Below are 20924 nucleotides of genomic sequence, written 5' to 3'. Positions count from 1 at the left end.
CAAAAGAAAGTGTTTTGGCCTCACTAAGAAATCCACAAATATTTCTCAGAATTTGTTAGCACAATGGCACCAGCCAAACAGTTCCTCAGAAACCGGACCATCTCACAGAACAGGCCGATTTGCACTGCTTCCTCTAAGACCCTGTCTCTCCCTTGCAGAGATAGTAAGCTTCACTCCTGCAAAGACCAAGAGACCCCACAAGCAACGATGCCTGGTGACCACGTTTGCTCCTGATCTCAGTCTGTGTTTTTCTAGAATGAGCAGCACTCAAGGGGACTAAATGACAGATTCCTTCCTTGTGGACTCCTTGGGCATATTTTGTGTTTTCTAGTGCCAGAACATCCCAAAGATTAGGTGTTAGAATGGAAAGTGAATTCTTTCCACTTCCTGATTGCTTCCACAGGCATTCTTATTATCTTTAGCTTTCCTCTTGTAAAACATATGTATACACACACACACACACACACACACACACACACACACACTCGGAGAGAAATTACTGAGTTCTTTATTGATACCTTTTAATAACCATCCGTTCTTGGTACTGTATGCAGTATTGGGACTTCACTGCTGGAGGATCCAAAAAAGAACTGGACCTTCAGGCAGGAGAGTCTCGCAAGGATAAAATTAGCCTGCGAGCACATGACTACCAGGAAAGTTTCAAAGGATCAGAATCACGATATCATGGTTGTCATCAGGGAGTAAATCAAGCAATAACTCTCTCTTTTTTTTTCTTTTTTAAATGGCTACTAGACAGAAACCATGTCCTGTGCTCCCAAATGCAAAATGGCAACACAGTAGGTTTTATATTCCAGTAATCACCAACCACACTTGCCAGTGCAAACATCTGAGTGGGTCAAGGGAAGGCTAGGGTGCAAACTATGCTCATGATGACCTTGTAAGGCAAAAGTGCCCGGATTTGAAAAGAAAACAGACATGTGTGTAATGAAGAGCAGGCCATGCCTGTCCCCAGGCAGCTGCAGTGGAAAAGTCGGGAAGCTACCCACGACTTCAAGCTTCCTCTTCCCCTTCTGTATGCAAATGAAAAACAATCCGAGGATGTGTCTGGCCTTCCAGAAATAACCTCTCAAAACCTAAAACAAGGGGCTGGGAATGTGGCTTAGAGGTAGAGTGTTTGCCTAGCATGCAGGAGGCCCGGAGTTTGATTCCTCAGTACCACATAACCCCTCCCCCCCTAAATAAATAAATAAAACTACTTTAAAAAATTCAAATGAAAGATAAGCATGGTAATGCTAACAGCTCCCAATCAGCCACTAAGCTTCAAAAGCTAATGGTTTCTATATTGGTTATTAAAAAGACGTTTTATGGATAATGTCCAGGCAAAGCGCAATGGGGAGAGCAAAGTGGCTTTTCCCTAAGAGCTCAATTTCGTCACAATGGCGGGGAGCCAGCAGAGTAAAACTCTAAACCATGGGCTCAGATTTCACACGAAAACCATCTTCCACAGTGTCTAAAAGTTCCTTGGGCACATAGGTCACTTTTTATTTGTCTATCAATGTCAGCAAAAACAAGTAAACTTCTGAAACAGAAGATATTAACATTTAATAATTATCTTATTAATTTTCATAATAGTAGTAGTACAGTAACATAATCATGTTAATATAGAATTTTTATGGTCTGGATCATATTTATTATTATTTATATTGTATTCATTGTGAAGTACACAGGTCTATTTGTTTATCCACTTCAGTCATCATTACCATTGTAGCTAAATATTCTTAGATGTAGTCAGACCTTCACGATTTGACATCATACTGGGTGTAGCTACGGGAAAAATAAAAATCCTTTGCTTATCCCCATCTGGAGTTTAGAAGTTGCATAACAGGTCTGTGGAGTATAAGCACAAGCCAAATGCATTTATAAATTGAAAAAAAAAAAACTCTTCCCAAACAGAAGAGTATTAATCTCTGCAGTCAAAAAAAGTCAGCCAGGATTTGATGAGTAGCAATGGAGGAGTGACTGAGGGATTCTGGCAACAACCACAGTCTATGGTCCCCAGAGCTCTCTCTACCCGGTCAGGGCTACCTCAGTGACCTGAGCCACAGCAGTGAACAAATATTTATTGGCTATCATGGAAGATTTTGTATGTTGGAGGTAACACAAAGATAAATAATACTTGGTTCTAGACCACAAGGAGTTTATGAGGTGGTAGGCAAGAAAGCCATGCAATCCTAATAGCTCACGTCTGCCAGAACCAGAGGACCACTTCAGGATAAGTGGAATCCGAACCCAGTGAAATCCTTGAGCAAGGAAAAGCCACCTTTCTCCGGAGAAGAGAGTCTGCAGGAAGATTTCATGGAAAATTAGCATCTGAAATGAGCCTTAAGGGAAGGGCTATGTTTCTGACCAACAATTCAGGGATGAAAGGCCTTCCAGGAACAATGGAAGGAAAGCTTGAAGCTAGACATGGTAGCTCACATTTGTAATCTCAGTACTCAGAGGTTGAAGCAGGAGGATCTTGAGTTCAAGGTCAATCCCTAGACTGCTCTATGTCTAAATAAATTAATAAACAAAGACTTGAATATATGAAGTTTCGTTTATAGTTTGCAGGCCAAATTCTGTCACTAGATGCCTTTAACTTAGACAAGGTCACCTTGATCTCCCTCCCTCTTTTTCAGATTCTCCCCGAGGTGCTGAGGGTAACTGAGTTAGTGAGAGTTGCAAAAGAGAGTCCCAATTACCAAGGCAAGAAGCCAACACAGTATTTTCAAGAGAACTCAGAGTCGATGGGAGCTGAGTCAGGAAGCACCAGGGTGGGGAAGAGACTGAAAGAAAGGAGGAGAGAAGCCAAGAAAGTAGCAGGGAGGCCGGGACACAAGGGCTGAAACAAGCAAGGACCTGAGGAACGAGGACAATGGAGGAAGCCTGGGTCAAGAAACCATTCAGAAAAGAACTGGATCACTAGATAAACTGGTGAGAGGGGAAGTAGAATCCATCATTAATTTAATCTGCACAGTTTCAAGGTAAAGGTGATGATGGTGTTACTAAGACATGGAGGGAAAATGCAGGAACAGGCATGGTGAGGAAGGCGAACTGCTACACTGGCCACACACAAGAGATAGTTGGAAGTGTCTGGAGACAGTCTTGATTAGCAAAACTGGGAAAAGGGTGTTCCTGGCCTCTTAGAGGACAGCCTCACAAAGTAAAGACTTTGCATGCCAGTAGGGCAGAGACGGAAAACCCCAGGTCTCATGTTAGTAGAAAGTTCAACTCTGCGTATTTGGGAAGTTAAGAATGGATAAAGAAAGATAAGAACTTTTAGTCACCTATACATCTGTGAGAGGTTGAAGAGAATATTAATGACAGGGGAAGCATGTGGAAAGGAAAGAGACATGGATGGCTTATGAAATTCCAGGCAATACCATCTCATTGGCAACGGGAGTCTGTTAGGGTAAGGGAACGCGAGAAGCACTTTCTCTTCCAAATGTGCTGATTTGAGAGGTCTGTGCTCAGCAAGTAAAACCTATGAAGATAGTAGACATGAATGGGAATGGAAATCTTGGAGCAGCTCAGTTCAGTTACCAGCCTGCCAAAATCTGGAAAGAGGGAAAATGTTAAACAAAGACTTAGGTGAAAAGAAAGAAAGAAGAAATAGAGGGGAAATGGAAAAGGATAAGACAAGAAAGGTGTAAAGAAGGGAAGGGAACAGGAAATGAAGGAAGGAAAGGAATTCTCTAAACTTTGGCAGAATACAGTCTGAATAAATTCTAGGGAGGAAGTCTAGTGACCATTCTCTGGAAGCGTAGAAAACAGTGAGATTGGAATATATTCTGTAGAAAACTAATTGTTTCTGGAGCAAGATCATCAATGTTTTTCAGAAGCTAAATTAACAATGACAAAACTGTCATGAACACCTTGACATTTCTCTTATACTTAAATGTTGTTGTGCCTCTGGTCTCAGGAGCTTGACAGTTGTAGGGACTCCCAGGACAAGGTAGACTGTAGAGAGGTTGTATAGCCCTTCAAAGCACTATGAGAAACTTGATGATCTTGGACACAAAAGAAAGTTTACAAGAAACAACACAGAGGTGATCCTTTCCTATCGACCTGGGGTGAAACGTGCAGAGACAAGGTGTACCTGGAAAGAGAAAGCTAGAGCAAAGCATCACTGACTCGGAGACTGGGAGGAAGTGGCATCCAAAACAACAGGAAATACAATGTGCCAGAGTCAGACAGAGCTCAGATTCAACGTGTAGATCACTACCACCTCGCTCGCTCGCTCTCCCTACTTCGCGTAATGGAATGTTGTAGACACTGGGCTTCCTTTCTGGCAAGATACCTTCAAGGTTCCTGTCTCCTAGGAAATCCAGAGAGATTAAGTAAGAGAACATTTGTGAGGTACTTAAAGCTACTGGAACAGGCTGTAGTAGTCATGCTTCAATTCTATTACTCTAAGCAATGCCTGACAAAAGAAAAACAGTAGGACTCAATATTCCAAGACAACCCAAGTAGGATATATTAAAGAAAGTAATGCATTTGCAAACTAAATGAATTCCTGGAATTGAAAATGACCTTCAGAACTCTGTAGTCAAATGTCTTTATTTTACTGATGAAAAAAATTGGAAATGAAAATTGTGGTTTGGATGCACATATGCTAAAAAAAAGGTTTTAATTAAAAGGAGGTTATTCATCATTTTTTTATATAACAGAAGAAGGCAGAGTTAGAAAAGTAACTTATCATCATGTGTGCATCAGAAATAATCAGAGTTCCTCTGAGATGCCTAACAGCCAGGTAGCCTTAGCGGTCTGTGAACCTTGCCCAAGGGGCTGAATGGAATTCACCTGAGTTAGTAAACACAACTTAAACAACTCTTAGGTGGTTCATGGGCAAGAGTAAAGTAGCTTTGGGACTCAACCAATGACAGCAAAGGATGCACTTCTGCCAGCTACATCCAGGCACTCACCTGTCCAAGAGCAAGTTAGGAGCAAACAGGAGCTTTCCCGGGTGCTCCATGGAGCGCCAGACCAGTCCAATCATCAGGATCTCTAACCAGGCACACTCCAGAAGATGGACCTGGTCATGGAGGTTCAAATCCCCAAAGCCTGCAATACAACAAGGAATACTCAGCTGAGGTGTAATGCAAGCTCTTCGCCATTGATGCAATCAGGGCCTGCAGAGATTTGAGCCAGTAGGGTCTATTTTCTATTAACTACAACAGAGTGTAACAGGAGCCCACTTTACCGGAATGTCAAGCAACTATGTTTGTAAGTCCATCTGTCTTAATGCATCTCAACATGGCTTTAAGTTTCCTACTGCTTTAGCCTCACATCTATACAAGTTACGCAACCCACTTAACTTTCTCTAAAGACCCGTACTTAGTGAATTCTCTTTAGACATTCCTCCAAGCCTTGGGTGACTGTTGTTATCATTTCTGCCTAGTTGAAAACACCAAACTGCTAGAAATTCAGCCTTCAACCAAAGAGAAGTTGGAGCACTATTGGGTGAAAAACTTCTATTATCTTCACTTTATCACAAGAAAATGGCCTTTTTTTTCATAACATGTAAAAATCAGACTAATAAAATAGTACATGCAAATTCATCACTTGGGGAAATAGGTCAGGTAAATAACGGTTGCTTCTGGTAAAATCCACTCAAATGTGCTCTTGCTTTCTGATGTTTGAACAACTTAGAACTCTTCTGTGCAATACTGAATGGTAGATGCTTAATAATGATGATAAGTAGGTAGAAAGGAAGAAGAAAGACACAAAGGATGTCAGGTGCTGGTGGCTCATGTCTGTAATCCTAGCTACTCAGGATGCTGAGATCTGAGGATAGCAGTCCAAAGCCAGCCCAGGCAGGAAAGTCTGTAAGACACTTATCTCCAATTAACTACCGGAAAACTGGAAGTGGCGCTGTGACTCGAGTGGTAGAGCGCTAGCCTTGAGCTGAAGAGCTCAGGGACAATGTCATACCCAGAGTTCAAGCCCCAGGATGAACAACAACAACAACAACAACAAAAAGTCACAAAGGAGAAAAGGAAAGGGGAAGGTGATGGTGAAGATGACGAATTTAGTGAGCCCCTTACTGTGCTTTCTTATTCAATTATTTTCATCTTTATTACTATAATAAACTGAAGAGGTAGAAAGCAATATCGCTATTTTACGAAAACTCAGAGTTTATCTGTTAAAGTCAGCTTAATTTATCCACAGGTAGGATCATGTCACTAAATAAATTCAACTGCACCGATAGATATGCCAGAGTAACCGAGACATTAAATAAACCAGGTGTCCACCAAATGTGGTGCTTCCAAAATCAGTCCCCTGTTCTTTTACATTAAGAATTGCAGCCCATTTCTTCCACCCCCCCTCTGGTTTCCCCTCAAATCTTTGTTTCCTCTTATCTACAGCATGGCTATTGAAAATGAAGTAATAAAAATTCAATGCAACAAGAAATGTACCCACTGCCTTAGGTAACCCCTCAGTACATCACTTTGACAATAAATAAGTAATTATTTTAAAAAATTCAATGCATATCTTACAAAATTAAGAAAACTAAGGGGAAAGATGGAGTTGAGAGGGAAGGGGAAGAATGATAAAGGGGTGACATTGATTAAGATGCATTGTATTCATAAACTGCTTTGTTGAATGGCAACACCTTTGTACAATTAAAGGTGGAAAGAAAGGAGGAAGGAAGGAAGGAAGGAAGGAAGGAAGGAAGGAAGGAAGGAAGGAAGGAAGGAAGGAAGGAAGGAAGGAGAAGGATAAAGGGGAATGTAGGCAAGCAGACAGGCTATTGACATCCATTTTTGCTCTCTTCTTTGTCTTGATATCGTTATACTTCTACCAACAATCTATTTCTTATGCTAACTAAAGTCAAAATGTAAGTTAATTCCCCTAAGTAGTGAATCTTGTAGTTATTCACAACTCAATATTAAAACAATTAGCTCACAGCTTCATAAATGCTTCACTAAAAACCATCTTTCACCAAATCCTTGTGTCCAAACGTTTTGATTCCCATAGGAAACGTAAGCTGGGTGTGGAATTCAGGGTCTATGGCCTTTTCTCATCACCATGTCATGATCAACCCATATCAGGTCTTTCTTCCCTTTTCTATTTCCACCACTAAGCTCAATGTCAATAAGTAAATCGTTTTGACCAATTTCATAAATCAATACTTATTGTTGTTGTTATATGTACAAGTTGATTCTTTCTATTGTAGATGGATAATCAATCGTGTGAATATACCCAATAAAGTGTAATACCTTTATCTTTTTATTAGACATATGAGTGTTATGAGCAGTTGATGTATCCATTGCTGTATAAACAATAATAAATATAAAAGCACAATGGGTTAAGAAACTATTAAATGGTTTTCAGACATGCTTGCACTGGAGTTGGAGGCATGGCTCGGGTAGTAGAGTGACAGCCTATGAGCAAAAGTATGAAACCTGAGTTCAAGTCCTTCTGCTAGAAAAAGTGCTTGTGTCATTTTATATACCTATCACCAATACATGAGCCACTACACATTTTTACCAATTTTTTTTACTAATCTTCATATTTTTTTCCATTTTAGACATTCTAACCCAGACACAGATATCCATTGATGCCGTGATTGTGTGTGTGTGTGTGTGTGTGTGTGTGTGTGTGTGTGTGTGTGTGTTTACCAGTACAGGGGGCTTGAGCTCAAGACCCAGGCAACCATCCCTTAGCTTTTTTTCAAGGCTGGTGCTCTACCACTTGATCCATGACTCCACTTCTGGCCTTTTGGTGATAAACTGGAGATCAGAGTCTCAGATTTCTAACCAGGTTAGCTTTGAGCTTCATTTAATCTCCTAATCTCAGCCTCCTGAGTTGCTAGGATTACAGGCATCAGCCACTTACATGTGGGGTATTTTTTGTTTTTTGTATATTTATTTATTGTCAAAGTATTGTAGAGAGGGGTTAGAGTTTCGTCTGTATGGCGGTGAGTATATTTCTTTTTTTTTTTTTGGCCAGTCCTGGGGCTTGGACTCAGGGCCTGAGCACTGTCCCTGGCTTCTTTTTGCTCAAGGCTAGCACTCTGCCACTTGAGCCACAGCGCCACTTCTGGCCATTTTCTGTATATGTGGTGCTGGGGAATCGAACCCAGGGCCTCATGTATATGAGGCAGGCACTCTTGCCACTAGGCCATATCCCCAGCCCCGTGAGTATATTTCTTATTAAACTCGTTACCTCCCCCTTCGTTTTTCTCCCACCTTACCCCCTCTCCAGTTCCCTTTCCCCCCTCCCCTGAGTTGCACAGTTGGTTTATATCATATTGTCTTGTAAGTGGTGATGGGGTTTTAATTTGCATTCTCCTAATGACTAATAATGTGGAACATCTTTCCATGTCTTTTCTACGCATCACTCCCGTACACCGTATTCAAGTTAATGATGCATGCACCTGCAAATCCCACAGATTGTGTATTCCTCAGAGTCATACAATGCATTCCTGGAGCTGAGAGGCACTGCAGTCTCCATTGCAGACCAGTGATGGTATTGCTTTGATCAGAGGAGGCGGTGTCAGGCCACTGGAAAGCATAGATGCCAATCGTGACCCACGCATGGTATCTGCAGCTGGGAGGAAACGCGTGGCTTTCCCCCTCAGAAGATCTCCCAAGACCAACCAGCAGCGATCTGGTTTCTGACCTGCCCGGAGGAGGGCCGAGGGACAGGGAGCTTCGCCATAGGCAGTTGGTCGAAAGCGATGGGCTGACTCCAGGAGACACGGAGCCAGGCTCGGCTGGGAATTCATCTTCCTCACTGTCTACGAGGATAACACCGTCCCAGGCAGCATACGAGTAAACAAGAGTCCCCAGGCAAGTGTTAGTTTCCCTAAGAGTTCATGTCTCACTTTCGGGTAAAGGCTGCAAATTGTATGTAAATTATCCTGAAAATGAAATGCACTCTCAGAAATGTTAGCATTCCACTGTGAGATTATTTATTTTTCTCTCCTCTGAAGACATTTCACTGTTTGTGTACACACACTCACACACAAATGTAATCACATGATCTTGTCATCGGTGATGACAACTTACATGGCTTTTTAGATTCCCTCCATTAGCTCCCCAAATTACCGAAATTGAGATGGAATGGGGAGTATGGGAGGGACGGGGAAGTCCTCACAATTCCAAAAATTGTGGTTGGCCATGAACTAATCAACTACGGAAAACCAAAAGGCAGTGACATGATGTTTACATAGAATCATACTCTTAATTCTCACTTTCAATTTTCACTGTTCTTTAGTTGTGATGGTTTTAGTGGTCTTTTAGGAGGCAAACAAGTTCCCAATAACCACTTGTACTACGTAAGTAGGGTAAAATGTGTCAGGAGATTCTGATAATAGTGTTTTTCTGTCAGAAGCTGGCAAGATTGTTCAGTCTTTCTGTGAAATGATGTAGATCTCACTAAAATAACATTTCTGTTATCTCTCCAGGCTGTGCATATTCTCTGCAGAGGAGGGTCCTTCGGTGCGCTCTCCAGTGCCCTCTGTGTGCTCCTGGACGGGATTGGTGGGGACTGTGCTGGAATGACTGTCAATCAACCTTCTTAATGAATGGGAGGACAACGACCAGTCACCAGATGGGAAGACTCCTTTCTTTCAATATATTGGTCTTAATGTTGTTTTAACCACACAGGAACTAAATACACTTCTTTTTAATATTGTCATTGTAAAGGTGATGTACTGAGGGGCCATGGTTACATAAGTCAGGCAGGCAATGAGTACATTTCTGTTTTGTCTTTCGTTTTTTGGTACTGGGGATCAAACCCAGGACGTTGCACTTGCTATGCAAGTGCTTTGCCACTGAGCTATATCCCAGCCTCAATGAGTACACTTCTTTTGGGACAATGTTACTCTTTCCCTCCTCTTCTCCCAGTTTCTCCCCTGCCTGTCCCCACCCACATGCTGTATAGTCCATTTTCAACAGACCGTCTAGTGAGTACCACTACTGCATTTGTGCATCCTTTGTCCCTCCATTTCTGTGCTCCATTTACCCTCCCAAAGACAGATAAATGAACAAATAAGACAAAAAGAAAAGAAAAACAGCAACAACAACATCAAAAAAAACACCCAGCCACTCCATTTCCTGGAGTCCAGCTCAATAAATATCTTGGGAGAGAAACACGATACAATACCTACGTACATCTGATCATATAAAATAATACTTACCTAAGCATACTTTGGTTATGTACCAAATGCCCACGAGTATTTTCAGTTCACAGCCAATGAACTAGGAACAAAAGAATAATGAGCCAACCACTTGCAGACATGGAGTTCCGATTTTTCACCTCGTTTTCCTGAGAACACAATGGATCTTCCGACACACAATTCCAAATGGTCTACTCTAACGCACAGCCCTTTAAAACAAATCCCACTCTTGGACACTTCGTCAGCGTCTCATCAACAGGAAGGTAAGAGCCTACTCGTTGCGTTCGGGACAGGAATGGAGACACTCGTGACCAAGAGCTGCACTGGTGGCACAGGGACATATCTCCACGTTGTGTGCGGGCCCACAGCCCTGTGACAGTGAGGAAAGGGCTACGTGTGGACTCCTCACCAGCAGGTAAGGAGCAGTGCCGAAAGGGCACCATCTACACTTGGCTGAGGTCAGGCTGAATCAGAAGCTCAGAACTCCCACTTGAGAAAATTAAAAAAAACACAAAAAACAACTTGGGTCTTATGGCTTGTTCTACATCCATAGGTCTAGGAACAGAGTGGGCAGAGGGGAGATACACTGGAAAAACACAGAGGAGCCTCCAGACCTCCTCCCTGGCCCTGTGCCACTGGTGAGGTAACAGATGGTTTTCACAGGGCTCTGCCTGCCTTCGACCCGCTCATCCTGCATGGTGCCCTCACCATCGAGTGCTGCGCTTTGGATCTAGAAGGTTCCAAGGCCATGTGACAAGGGCCTGGCTGCTAGCGGTTGGAAGTCAATGGATCGTGAGGATGAGAACGTTGACGTCAGCAGTAGTTGATGGAGCCATTGGTGGTGGTGGTCTTAACAGTTCATAATATGAGACCCCATTGGGTGTTGCACTTAGATAGGACCCAGTTGAAGGGGTGGGCCTTTGGGATTCCACTTTGGGGGACTATCATGAGTCCTGGGGCCCCTCCATCCTTCTCTCTTTTCTGGAGACCATCTGGTGAGCAGTCTTCTCTGTCACACTCACCCACCAAAGGGATATATATATATATATATATATATATATATATGTATATGTATATATATATATATATATTCTCATCTCAGGTTCAAACTGATAGAGCCAACCAGCCATGAGCCAAAACTTCTGAAACTATGAAACAAGAGTAAATCCTTCCTCGTGTGCAGGTGCGTGCCTTAGGTAGCATGTCACAGAGGTGGAGAGGTGAGGGTCACACCAAGCAAAGACATGGCTGCTTCCATTCTCTGCTGCATAGCAGCTGTTTTCCCCTCAAGATAGTTTGCCTTAGTTCTTCTATAAAAGGAGCTCATAGACTATCCATCCCTCTTCCTCCATCCTCACAAGACCCAGAGCTCTCTGCCCCACTGGGCTCTGGGAGAAAGTGCTATGCAAATAGCTCGCTTCACCTTGGCACACCACATTTCACAGGTCTCATCCTTTCGTACTGGGTGTGGGCACACTCTCAGAATTGATGTTGAAAAGTGTGCGGAGACTCTTTGGGGAAATGACTAATGTAACGTGAATATTAATTCAACCCAAAAGCTCAGAAAGGGCTACATGGTCTTGAAATAAAAGAGAAATCCAAGTAGCTCTTCATTAGAGATAGGCAAAAAAAAAAATTAAGCATTCTAGTTAACATGTGTAAACTTCCATGGGATTATAAGCTGTTCAGATACAAAGTGAAGTTGAAATTCTATGAAAGTAATAGAGCAATATTTCCCCCACAAAGTCCTGTCTCTAAAACTAAAAGCCAGGTGGATGGATCCTTTAGCAAATCCACTGGGGGAGAGAGAGGAAAAAACACTATTGGCTTCCTGACCTTCAAAAGAATTAATCATGTTCCTAGTCAGATGACTGCAATGTTCTCCAAAATGTCAGCTATGAAATTGCCTCTTGCATTTTTTTTCTGTGTTTCTTTATTACTCAATGGAGAAGACTTGAGTAATTCATATCTTTTCCTCCCAGGCCACCAACTCAGGGCAAGATAAGAAGAAAAAAATTTTTTAAATCACTGAAGTTCTCATGAGTCTGACTGGGTTTCTTGGAGAAACAGAGCACATACTATCATGAGAACCAGGCACGGTTCAAATGCCAAGTGGTCTTCAGAGTCTCCATTCTGTCATTTTTTCCTCCAGAAAATGGTAACTTCATGTCGTTCCATGGGCCCAATACTGGACTACAATCTTCCCTCACACTGAATTTTATTCTGGAAACACCAAAGAGCGAGGGTAAACATACACAGCACCATTACAGAAAGGCTCATCAAAGTGGTAGTTTTCATTCTATAACACCTCAAACTTTTTTCTAGAAATAGAAAAACAGTAAAAAAATTCCTTTTTAAGAAGTGAGTTTCATCTATTCAAACAAGTCATGTGATACACTAGCATCCCAAGATACAGACTATTTTGAAAAAAACAAATAGAACAAATGTGGTAGCAAGTCCTGTAATTCCAGCTAATCTGAAGGCAGAGATAGAGAGAACTGCAGTTCCAGGTGAGCCCAGGCAAAGGTCATGAGCACCCTGTCTCAGCAAATAAGCCTGGCGCACTGGTACATTCCTGCAGCCCCCACCTACTAGGAGGCAGGAGGAGAAGGGTCACAGGTTGAGGCTGAACTTGGGCAAGAATATGAGATGATAGATGAAAATTAACTAACACAAGAAAGCTTTGGAGTATGGCACAAGTGGTAGAGTACCTACCTAGCAAGCCGAAGGTCCTGAGTTTAAACCCCCAGTACCACCAAACAGGCAAACAAGCAAATACAATAGTCATACACACATCACCAAAATAAATAGTAATGGAATAACTGATCACGGTGTGATCCGGCTCTCCTCTGCCCTCAGCCTGATCTCACACCACATCCTATCGGCTGTCAGATTCACTCACGCTGCCACCAGACTCAATATCTGCCTTGCCAGTCACAAACAAATGCTTTCTTTCTTACAGCTACCATCACGTCCATCCTTGGACACGATGACTGTGCTATTTCTATGTCGCCATCCAACATGGCACTGCTGATTGCAGGGCGCACCTCCCTCCAGGCACCCTGCCCAATCAAACGAGGAGGGCAGGACTCATTGAAAGAGTGTATACAGAGAAGTCAAGTAGACCTGGCTTGCAATTCTGTGGCCTTCAGTCCGTGACTTCAGATTTCTGAAAGCACTTTCCTCTTGTACAATGCCGCTAGACTAACCTGCTGCTCAGGGTTAAGACATCTAAAAGCACTTGGCATCTGGAAACTGCAGATGGACTGGCCGACTGCTCAGAGCGCCTAGAACCATCGGTGGGGGAGCAGATGCCCCGTCCTGTGGCACCAGGGTCTCAGCTCTCTTTCCTACTTCATCCCTGTAGCAGCTTGGGCCCAGGACACGGAAGGACGGCCTTTGTAAGTCACAGAAGACATGCTTTGTGTATACTGCAGCCATGGAATCTCAAACTCAAACTGACCATTTTCCAGTGGTCCTAATGCATGACATCACACAGCGTTTTTGTCTTTAAATAGATAGGTAGATACATAAATGATAGATGGTAAACGTAATCGCCTACCATCCATCTGTATAGATATAAATTTATACTGTGTAATGATTTATTATACTATTAACATAATTATTCATTATTCCTTATTTATCATATAGTATTATATTAATAAGATGAAACCCTTCCTGGACTACAAAGTGCTCTTCCAAAGTGACATTCTTCATGTTTATAAAGTGGAGACAAGAGCATCTAGATTGTATTTTCTTCAAATAAATGGGAAAGGAGACTATGTCTTGGGTTTTACTTTATCCAAAGCCTTTTGTGATATGGAGCGTCTACAGAGTGCTGTCTTCTGGCTCCCCCGCGTAAGTGGGAGAACCCCACACTCTTCCACGCGGTCTGCTGCTCTGCACTTGCCTTGGGGTAGGCAGAGAAAAGTGGCCCTGTGGTAACTGCCCACCTGAGAAACAAGGTGGTGCTCTTCAGACAAGCCGATGGCAAATGAGGAGCTGAAGGTTGCAGATTTGATTCTTCTGAACCGTATCCAAGGCCGGGGATGTCTCTCAGTGGGTACAGAATTTGTGTAGCACGTGCAAGGCCTGAGTTTGAATTCTAACAAAACACACACATGAGAGAGAGGGGGGCAGGGAGGAAGGAAGGAAGGAAGGAAGGAAGGAAGGAAGGAAGGAAGGAAGGAAGGAAGGAAGGAAGGAAGGAAGGAAGGAAGGCAGGCAAATTAAGATTATATCAAATGAACTGGAAGATTAGTTGGAAGCCAATTAATCTGAGTACAAACTGAGGAATTCAATCCACAAGTCTCAAGACAAATAAAGGCACTGTTTTTGAAAAATAACGGTGCATCTTCTTCCTCATGCAGATAAGCATATCCTAGAAGAATTATGGATGATAAAAATCACAAAATCTATGCATATTTATAAACTTCCAAGTGTTGGCTACTCTGCAGTCTGGTAGGGGAACCACATACTTTTTCACATACTATAATGAAGACTTTTATGCCCCATTTACCAATTATTTCAGGAGAGTGAGGTAAAAACTCCATGTACCTCTGAGAAACATTTGTATCTATACAGATTCAAAGATGGAGTGACAGCACATCTAAAACAAACCCAAACAGTGTCGTGTGTGCAGTAATTCCATTTAGGGGTGAGGAGTGTTTTGGGTGCCAAAGGTCATTTGAATATGCATAACATTCTTCCTGGCTTCACCAAATGATCTATACAGGCAGATGACCAAGGAGAGCCAACAAGAACCAGCGAGAATACGTGCCTGTTCTGCCAAGTACTGAATGATTTCATAAACCGTATATAGCTTGCAGGGTGGACATTCCAAATCCCTGAATGGAAGAACAATAGCCTGACATATATTTTCCAGACCTCACACATGAATGCATGTACCAGGTGTAAATTAAATGTACAAGATGTACTTTGCACGGATGAGATCTTAGAGACATTATCATGAGCTACTTGCTGAGAAAGAAATGCAAAGACAAAATTAGTTCAGGTTTGTTCAACTGTTACTTGGGTCCAAACCCCATCCCAGAACTATATTCCAGTACCACACTCTTGGTAAGAAAGCTCCTTTAAAAAATTATTACTTTTAATCCCAGAAGAGTATTGAGACTATTTCCTCACACTGGACGTCAGCCCATGTTTACTATTCAATCATCATCTGTGTATGTGTGTGTGTGTGTGTGTGTGTGTGTGTGTGAGTGAGCATACGTCTGTCTGTCTGTATGTGTGAGCTTGTCCCACATTGTGGCTACATCTTACTCATTCCACCAGCTCTTGATCGTGTTTACACATCAGCAGATAAGATACCAAAAAAATCACTCTATGGAAATAAATCACCTCTGTTCTAGAATGGTAATTATACAATTTCTCTGTTTAAAAAGAAAACTGATGCTATACTATAAAAGGTTGATAAGGTTTTAATGTTTAGAATCATTCATGGAAGCATACGTAAAAATAACTATAACACAGATAAATTATTCTTGATTTCATATTGACTTTGTGAATTACTTCTCTGAACCTTTATCAATTTAGTTCACCACCTACCTTGTCGTAGTTATTTTGTTCAGAAATGTAGTAAGTACCAAAAGCTGATGTGATCTTAATTCTGATTAATGCAAAAGTGAATTTTATACTGGGTATGTTTTCTTTAAAATGATGTCCTCAAATGTCTGTACTAAGGTGATATGAAAAAAAATGTTATTGTATCTTTGGCAAATCAGAATATGAGGCTCAAGCTGCCTCCCTCATGTACAGAATCATTTATGTGTTTACTTCTCTCCAAATTTAGTAACAGGAAAGTTGCCCTCTTCTAAAGAATTAATATGTTCCTTTTTGTTGCCTAATAAGAACCATGGAGCTGATTACTAACTGCATGCAGCCCCAGCATCAGGAAGTACGGATATTAATAAACGCAGTATATTAACCATTTATCCTGCTTCTGGGAAAATTATTGCTTTGCTCCAACCTTTCATCATACCTCACCTTTGGCTGCGCCATTGGATTCCAAGGTAGTTCCTAGCACATCTTGCAAAGGAGATACAGGAATGAATGATAGAACTATTTAGAGTTGTTTCCACATTCACATGTAAATCTCTTTCTATGCTCCCTCTTACAGTCAGCAAGTGAAGGAGAAATAAAAGAAATGATATTGGCTCTATCTGACTCCTCCTGATGGGAAAATAAGTCAAGACTTCCAGATTTGAGGATCAGACTTGGAGATCAAGGGAAAAAATGTCCCTCACTGAAAACAAAGCAGATGGCAACTCTATCTTGTTACCAGCCCCATCTGTATTACACTCAGAGCCTTGGTTTATGAAGGGATGGTTGTCATGACAATAAGCATTTGAGAAGAGTCCTGGAGAAGCCGATGAATTTAAGTGTCTCCTAGCTTCCCAATTTTCCAAGCTCCCTGAAAAACATTCCCCACCCCCAAATAAACAATTCTATTACCGCTTGTATTGGTTACAATTGTTTGATGTGGATATTATGAGATTTTTTTCCCCTGCACATCAAAATTCTCCTGGAGGGATAGAACAGCTCTTTGCTTGGATATAGCACAGCTTGAAGGTAAACTAGTCTTTTATTTTTATTCAGCAAAAGCAATTGTATTAACTACTGCTTAATTTTGTCCCCTCCCCAGCTCAGAAAGAAATCAATTTCAGCTTAAATGAGGAAGGGGGTGGGGTGGGAGGAAAGTAGAAGAAATTATTTTCCAGTTTCTGAGAGGAGATTGCAAACTAAAGGAGGAAAAAATTAATAAACTATGAAGGCAAGTGCTTAAGGCTGTCCTCTTAAGTGCTTGCGAAATGGACAGGAGAGCCAGCCCCTGCGCGGCTATGCGGAGTTACCTGACAAAGAGCGCAGACTGGCTGCATTTGAAAAGTCAACAAGCACTTGTACCTTGGAACATACATTTCCCCATCTATCTGGAAGCAGACCTCCAGAGCGTTTCAATTCCTATTGTCATCAGCCCGAGTTTTCCAAACTCTGCTTCTGGTAAACACTGCAAATGTCATCAACACAAAGACTTGAAGAAGGAACGAGACTGGCCCCCAAATCAAATGAGCAGTAATGATTTCTTCCCACCTCGGCCTGGCTGAAGCCCCTCCATGAAACAAAAACTAATTCTGAGCTCATGGACTTAGGGCTTACACACACACACGCGCACACACACACACACACACACACGGATACACAAAAATCTGATTCAGAAAAACACCTGATACTGCTCATGATTTCTAGTTCTAGGTGGTACTAGGAACAAAATAAAGAATTTGGGATGCTCTTACAATTTAATGAATTCATATTTACTTCTTTATTCATTTATTTATTTAAAGCTGGTACTGGGGTTTGAACTCAGGGCCTGGGCAGTGTCCCTTTGCTCAAGGGTGATGATGCCCCTACCACTTGAGCCACACCTCCACTTCTAGCTCTTTGATGGTTGCTCGGAGATACGAGTCTCACACACTTTCTAGGCTGGGCTGGCTTTGAACTGTGATGTTTAGACCTCAGCCTCCTGAGCCGCTACAGTTACAGGTGTGAGCCACCAGGGCACAGCTTAAATTTATGTTGAAATGGGGATTTTATTAGACAAAATTTAAAAAAAAAAGACTTCTCCAAGAGGCTCCTTCTCAAATCTCTTGGCCACGCTTCGGCTTGGGTGGCAGAGGGTCAGTGCGCTCCATCCTAAGGAGAAAGCCAGCAAGTCTGGGGTCGGTCACATGAGCACGCCAAGGCCACTCAGACTGCTCTCTTCCCGAGGGTCCTGCCACTTTCCCGCCTCCCACAGTCACCCCATGACCCTGCAAACACAAGACAGAACAAGCAATAAAAGGAAGGAAAAAGAACAGCTTCGTCCCTTTCACCTTATACACAGTGATTAGAAATGCATACACGCCAGTCTAGAGAATAGGCCAAAGGATAAGACAGAGACAGAAATGGCTTTCCTTTCTCTCCTCGGATAAGCCCATTAGATGTTGCCAGGTTGTAAATGATCCACTCCAAAAGTAAAGTGGCCGCTAGGTCAAACTAAAAGAGAGATTCAGTAAATGGTGAGTATCTCCTAAGCAAAAACCCAGGTAGTGCTTGCTAGCTTGGGGCTTGGTACCGGCTCCCATCCACATGGTGAGAGGCTAAGGATCCCACCAGCACTCCTTGGACAGATAAAGAGCATCTGTACCGGCTTTCTAGGATGGCCACCGCCACAGAGGACTACCAAAGGGGCTTAAAATACATCCTGTCCTGAAGACAGCAAAGCCTCTCGTTCCATGTACTTCAGACCATATGTGAAATGATCAGAATTGAGATCAATAAGAAAGTAAAGCAAACACATAACAAAACAAGACAATGTAAGTCCCCAATACAATGACACACACCCCTACCCCGCCTGCCTTGTCAAATGAAAAGCAAGGTTTCTGGATCATTACCAAGATGAGTACCTGCTTTTGGGTACAGGGACATAGAGATGTCATGACTCACGAGGGAGATTCTTATACAGTATCATGGCAGGGCTCCTGGCCTCAAGGAGACCTGGGATTTCCTCAGGACTTCATTCATTAAGTTCTGGTTTGCTCAGACCATTGTAAGATAAAGAAAAGTAGCACTTCTAGTTTCTAGGGAAAGCTGGTTTCTGCTTTATATTTATATATTTTTAAAAATCTGCTGGCAACCTACCTAGAGTTCCACGGGCCTTGGGAGGACTTTTGACTTTTCTGACATGGAATTGGAGATGAAGAAGTAATGTACAGTGAAAGGGACAATGGCCATTATTGGGCCCAGCTTGTGCTTTGGGGTGAAATTAATATCTATCTGGTATAGCTCTTATTGTCTGCTATATGGGAAAAAAAATTTGGCCACTCCTGGGGTTTGGACTCAGGGCCTGAGCACTGTCCCTGGCTTCTTTTTGCTCAAGGCTAGCACTCTACCACTTGAGCCACAGCACCACTTCTGGCTTTTTCTGTGTATGTGGTGCTGAGGAATTGAACCCAGGGCTTCATGCATGCTAGGTGAGCACTCTACCACGAAGCCACAGTCCCAGCTGGAAATTTTTTTAATGAATCCTTGAATAAATCTAGGCATCAGCTTGTTTGTCTGCAAGAAAATGAGAATGATAATACTGTCCCTGAAATATATTATTGTGAAAATTAGAAAGAACATGAAGAGAAAAACCTATCCTATTGGCTGGAACAAACTAGTAGTCAGCAAATAAATGGTAGCTATCATTACTAGTAATTTCTTTTTAATTGTAAAAAATAAGTCAGATATTATGCAAGAGGTAAAGTTTTCTTTTTACTACCTGATCATGAGTTGTACACACAGAATTTGTAGGTTGAAAGGCAGATTGATTAGGGTTCTTGATTACTATTTCTATGTAATTGGAAGTCTGTGAAGTCTACGAGATACTTCCCATCATAACATTTTAAGTGAATAAAGTATATGTAAACCACAAAATAAAACTAGTCACACTGGAACCCAGTTCCTAAGAAACTTTTCATATTCAACTAGCAGCCTCTAGTTGAATCAAGATGGAAGCCAGAGACTTCCCAGATAACAAAATTATGCTGGAAGCTTGTCTCTCTACAACTTTGTTGAAGACTGGGGCACCATTTTGATTCTGTGTTTATGTTCTCTTGGCCCTAATACACAACAGATTAAATGGACATCTTGTCCATCCCACCTCACAAAGAGGAAAGACCTTTCTCCATGTTCTGCTTCCCTTGGGATGCTCGCATAAAAGGCCGCCTTCGAAGCCGTTGGAAATGCTTGGTCTATGTAGAGACAAAGCGATGTGGAGAACGTGTATAGCACAGATCTGGAAAGATGACTGCTATTGAAGAGCAGACAGAGGACGTGGCCATGGTGAATCACGCTTCATGACTCACTTCAAAAGCTATTAAGGGAAATCATTAATATCTTGACCCAAGTAAGCCAAGTCTGTGAAAATTCATCAACATTTGAAGGAAAAATCCATGTGAATGGCAAGGCTGAACACAAAGAGATACAATTTTATAATTTCACTTTTATGACTTGGGGGTTATCAAACATATGTTTTGTTTACTGTTAAGAGGCAGCAAAAATCTGTTTGCAAGAAATGACACATGAAATACTTAAGTAAAACCTGGAAAATACACACATACCGCCTTCCAAATCTCATTTTAAAAATTGTTTTCTCTGGTGTTTGAATATAAATGGCCCAAGAGAACAGGAAATCCACCCGATTGACCTTGCTGTGACCTTCATGAGAACAATGAGAGCCGAAAGAGAAACTACAGGTTAGAGGGTTAGATTGCTCACTGCAACCCCTTTGCAATAGTTCCATGGCTTTGCTCAATAGCATTTTAGATGACATTCCAAGTCAAACTTCAGGGCTAAGAAGCATCAAAACGCAACATTAATCATCTGAAAGGCAAGTCACTTCTAGGTATAGAATACTCACATTTTGGAATGTAAACTGACAAGAAGAAAAAGATCTCATTTCTAAAGATATTTTTTAAAATCATCAAATGATACAAAAACGGATTCTATTTAAGGAGATCAATGACAAAGTAGCTAGCTTAAGTCTGCAAGATTCTGTGCGCTTTGTGCCATGGTTTCAGAAAAGCCTAACTGGTTGATTTAGGGAGGTTTCTGATACTTCTTAACCTTCTTCTAATTGCAGAAGATGATCTGCCTCCAGTGTACCCCTCGAGAATACATCATTGCTCTTTGCATTCCCCCAAAGACCCACATTCTATGCTTTTCACAAAGCTGGTGTTCTAAAAAGATGCATAGG

General features: G+C 41.9%; 1 protein-coding gene across 7 annotated transcripts in view; it reads right to left on the bottom strand.

Moving 5' to 3' along the window:
• Esr1 (estrogen receptor 1) overlaps positions 1–20924 on the bottom strand; it is a 321561-nt gene that overhangs the window by 60595 nt on the left and 240042 nt on the right. For all 7 annotated transcript variants that reach the window (XM_048354300.1, XM_048354303.1, XM_048354302.1 and 4 more), the window contains one exon: positions 4926–5064. In XM_048354300.1, the coding sequence (XP_048210257.1) occupies positions 4926–5064 (139 nt within the window). The remainder of the gene's footprint in view (positions 1–4925; positions 5065–20924) is intronic.

This window comes from Perognathus longimembris, chromosome 9, assembly GCF_023159225.1.
Source record: "Perognathus longimembris pacificus isolate PPM17 chromosome 9, ASM2315922v1, whole genome shotgun sequence".
NCBI classification, from domain to species: Eukaryota; Metazoa; Chordata; class Mammalia; order Rodentia; family Heteromyidae; genus Perognathus; species Perognathus longimembris.
This window is presented reverse-complemented; position numbering and strand designations above follow the sequence as displayed.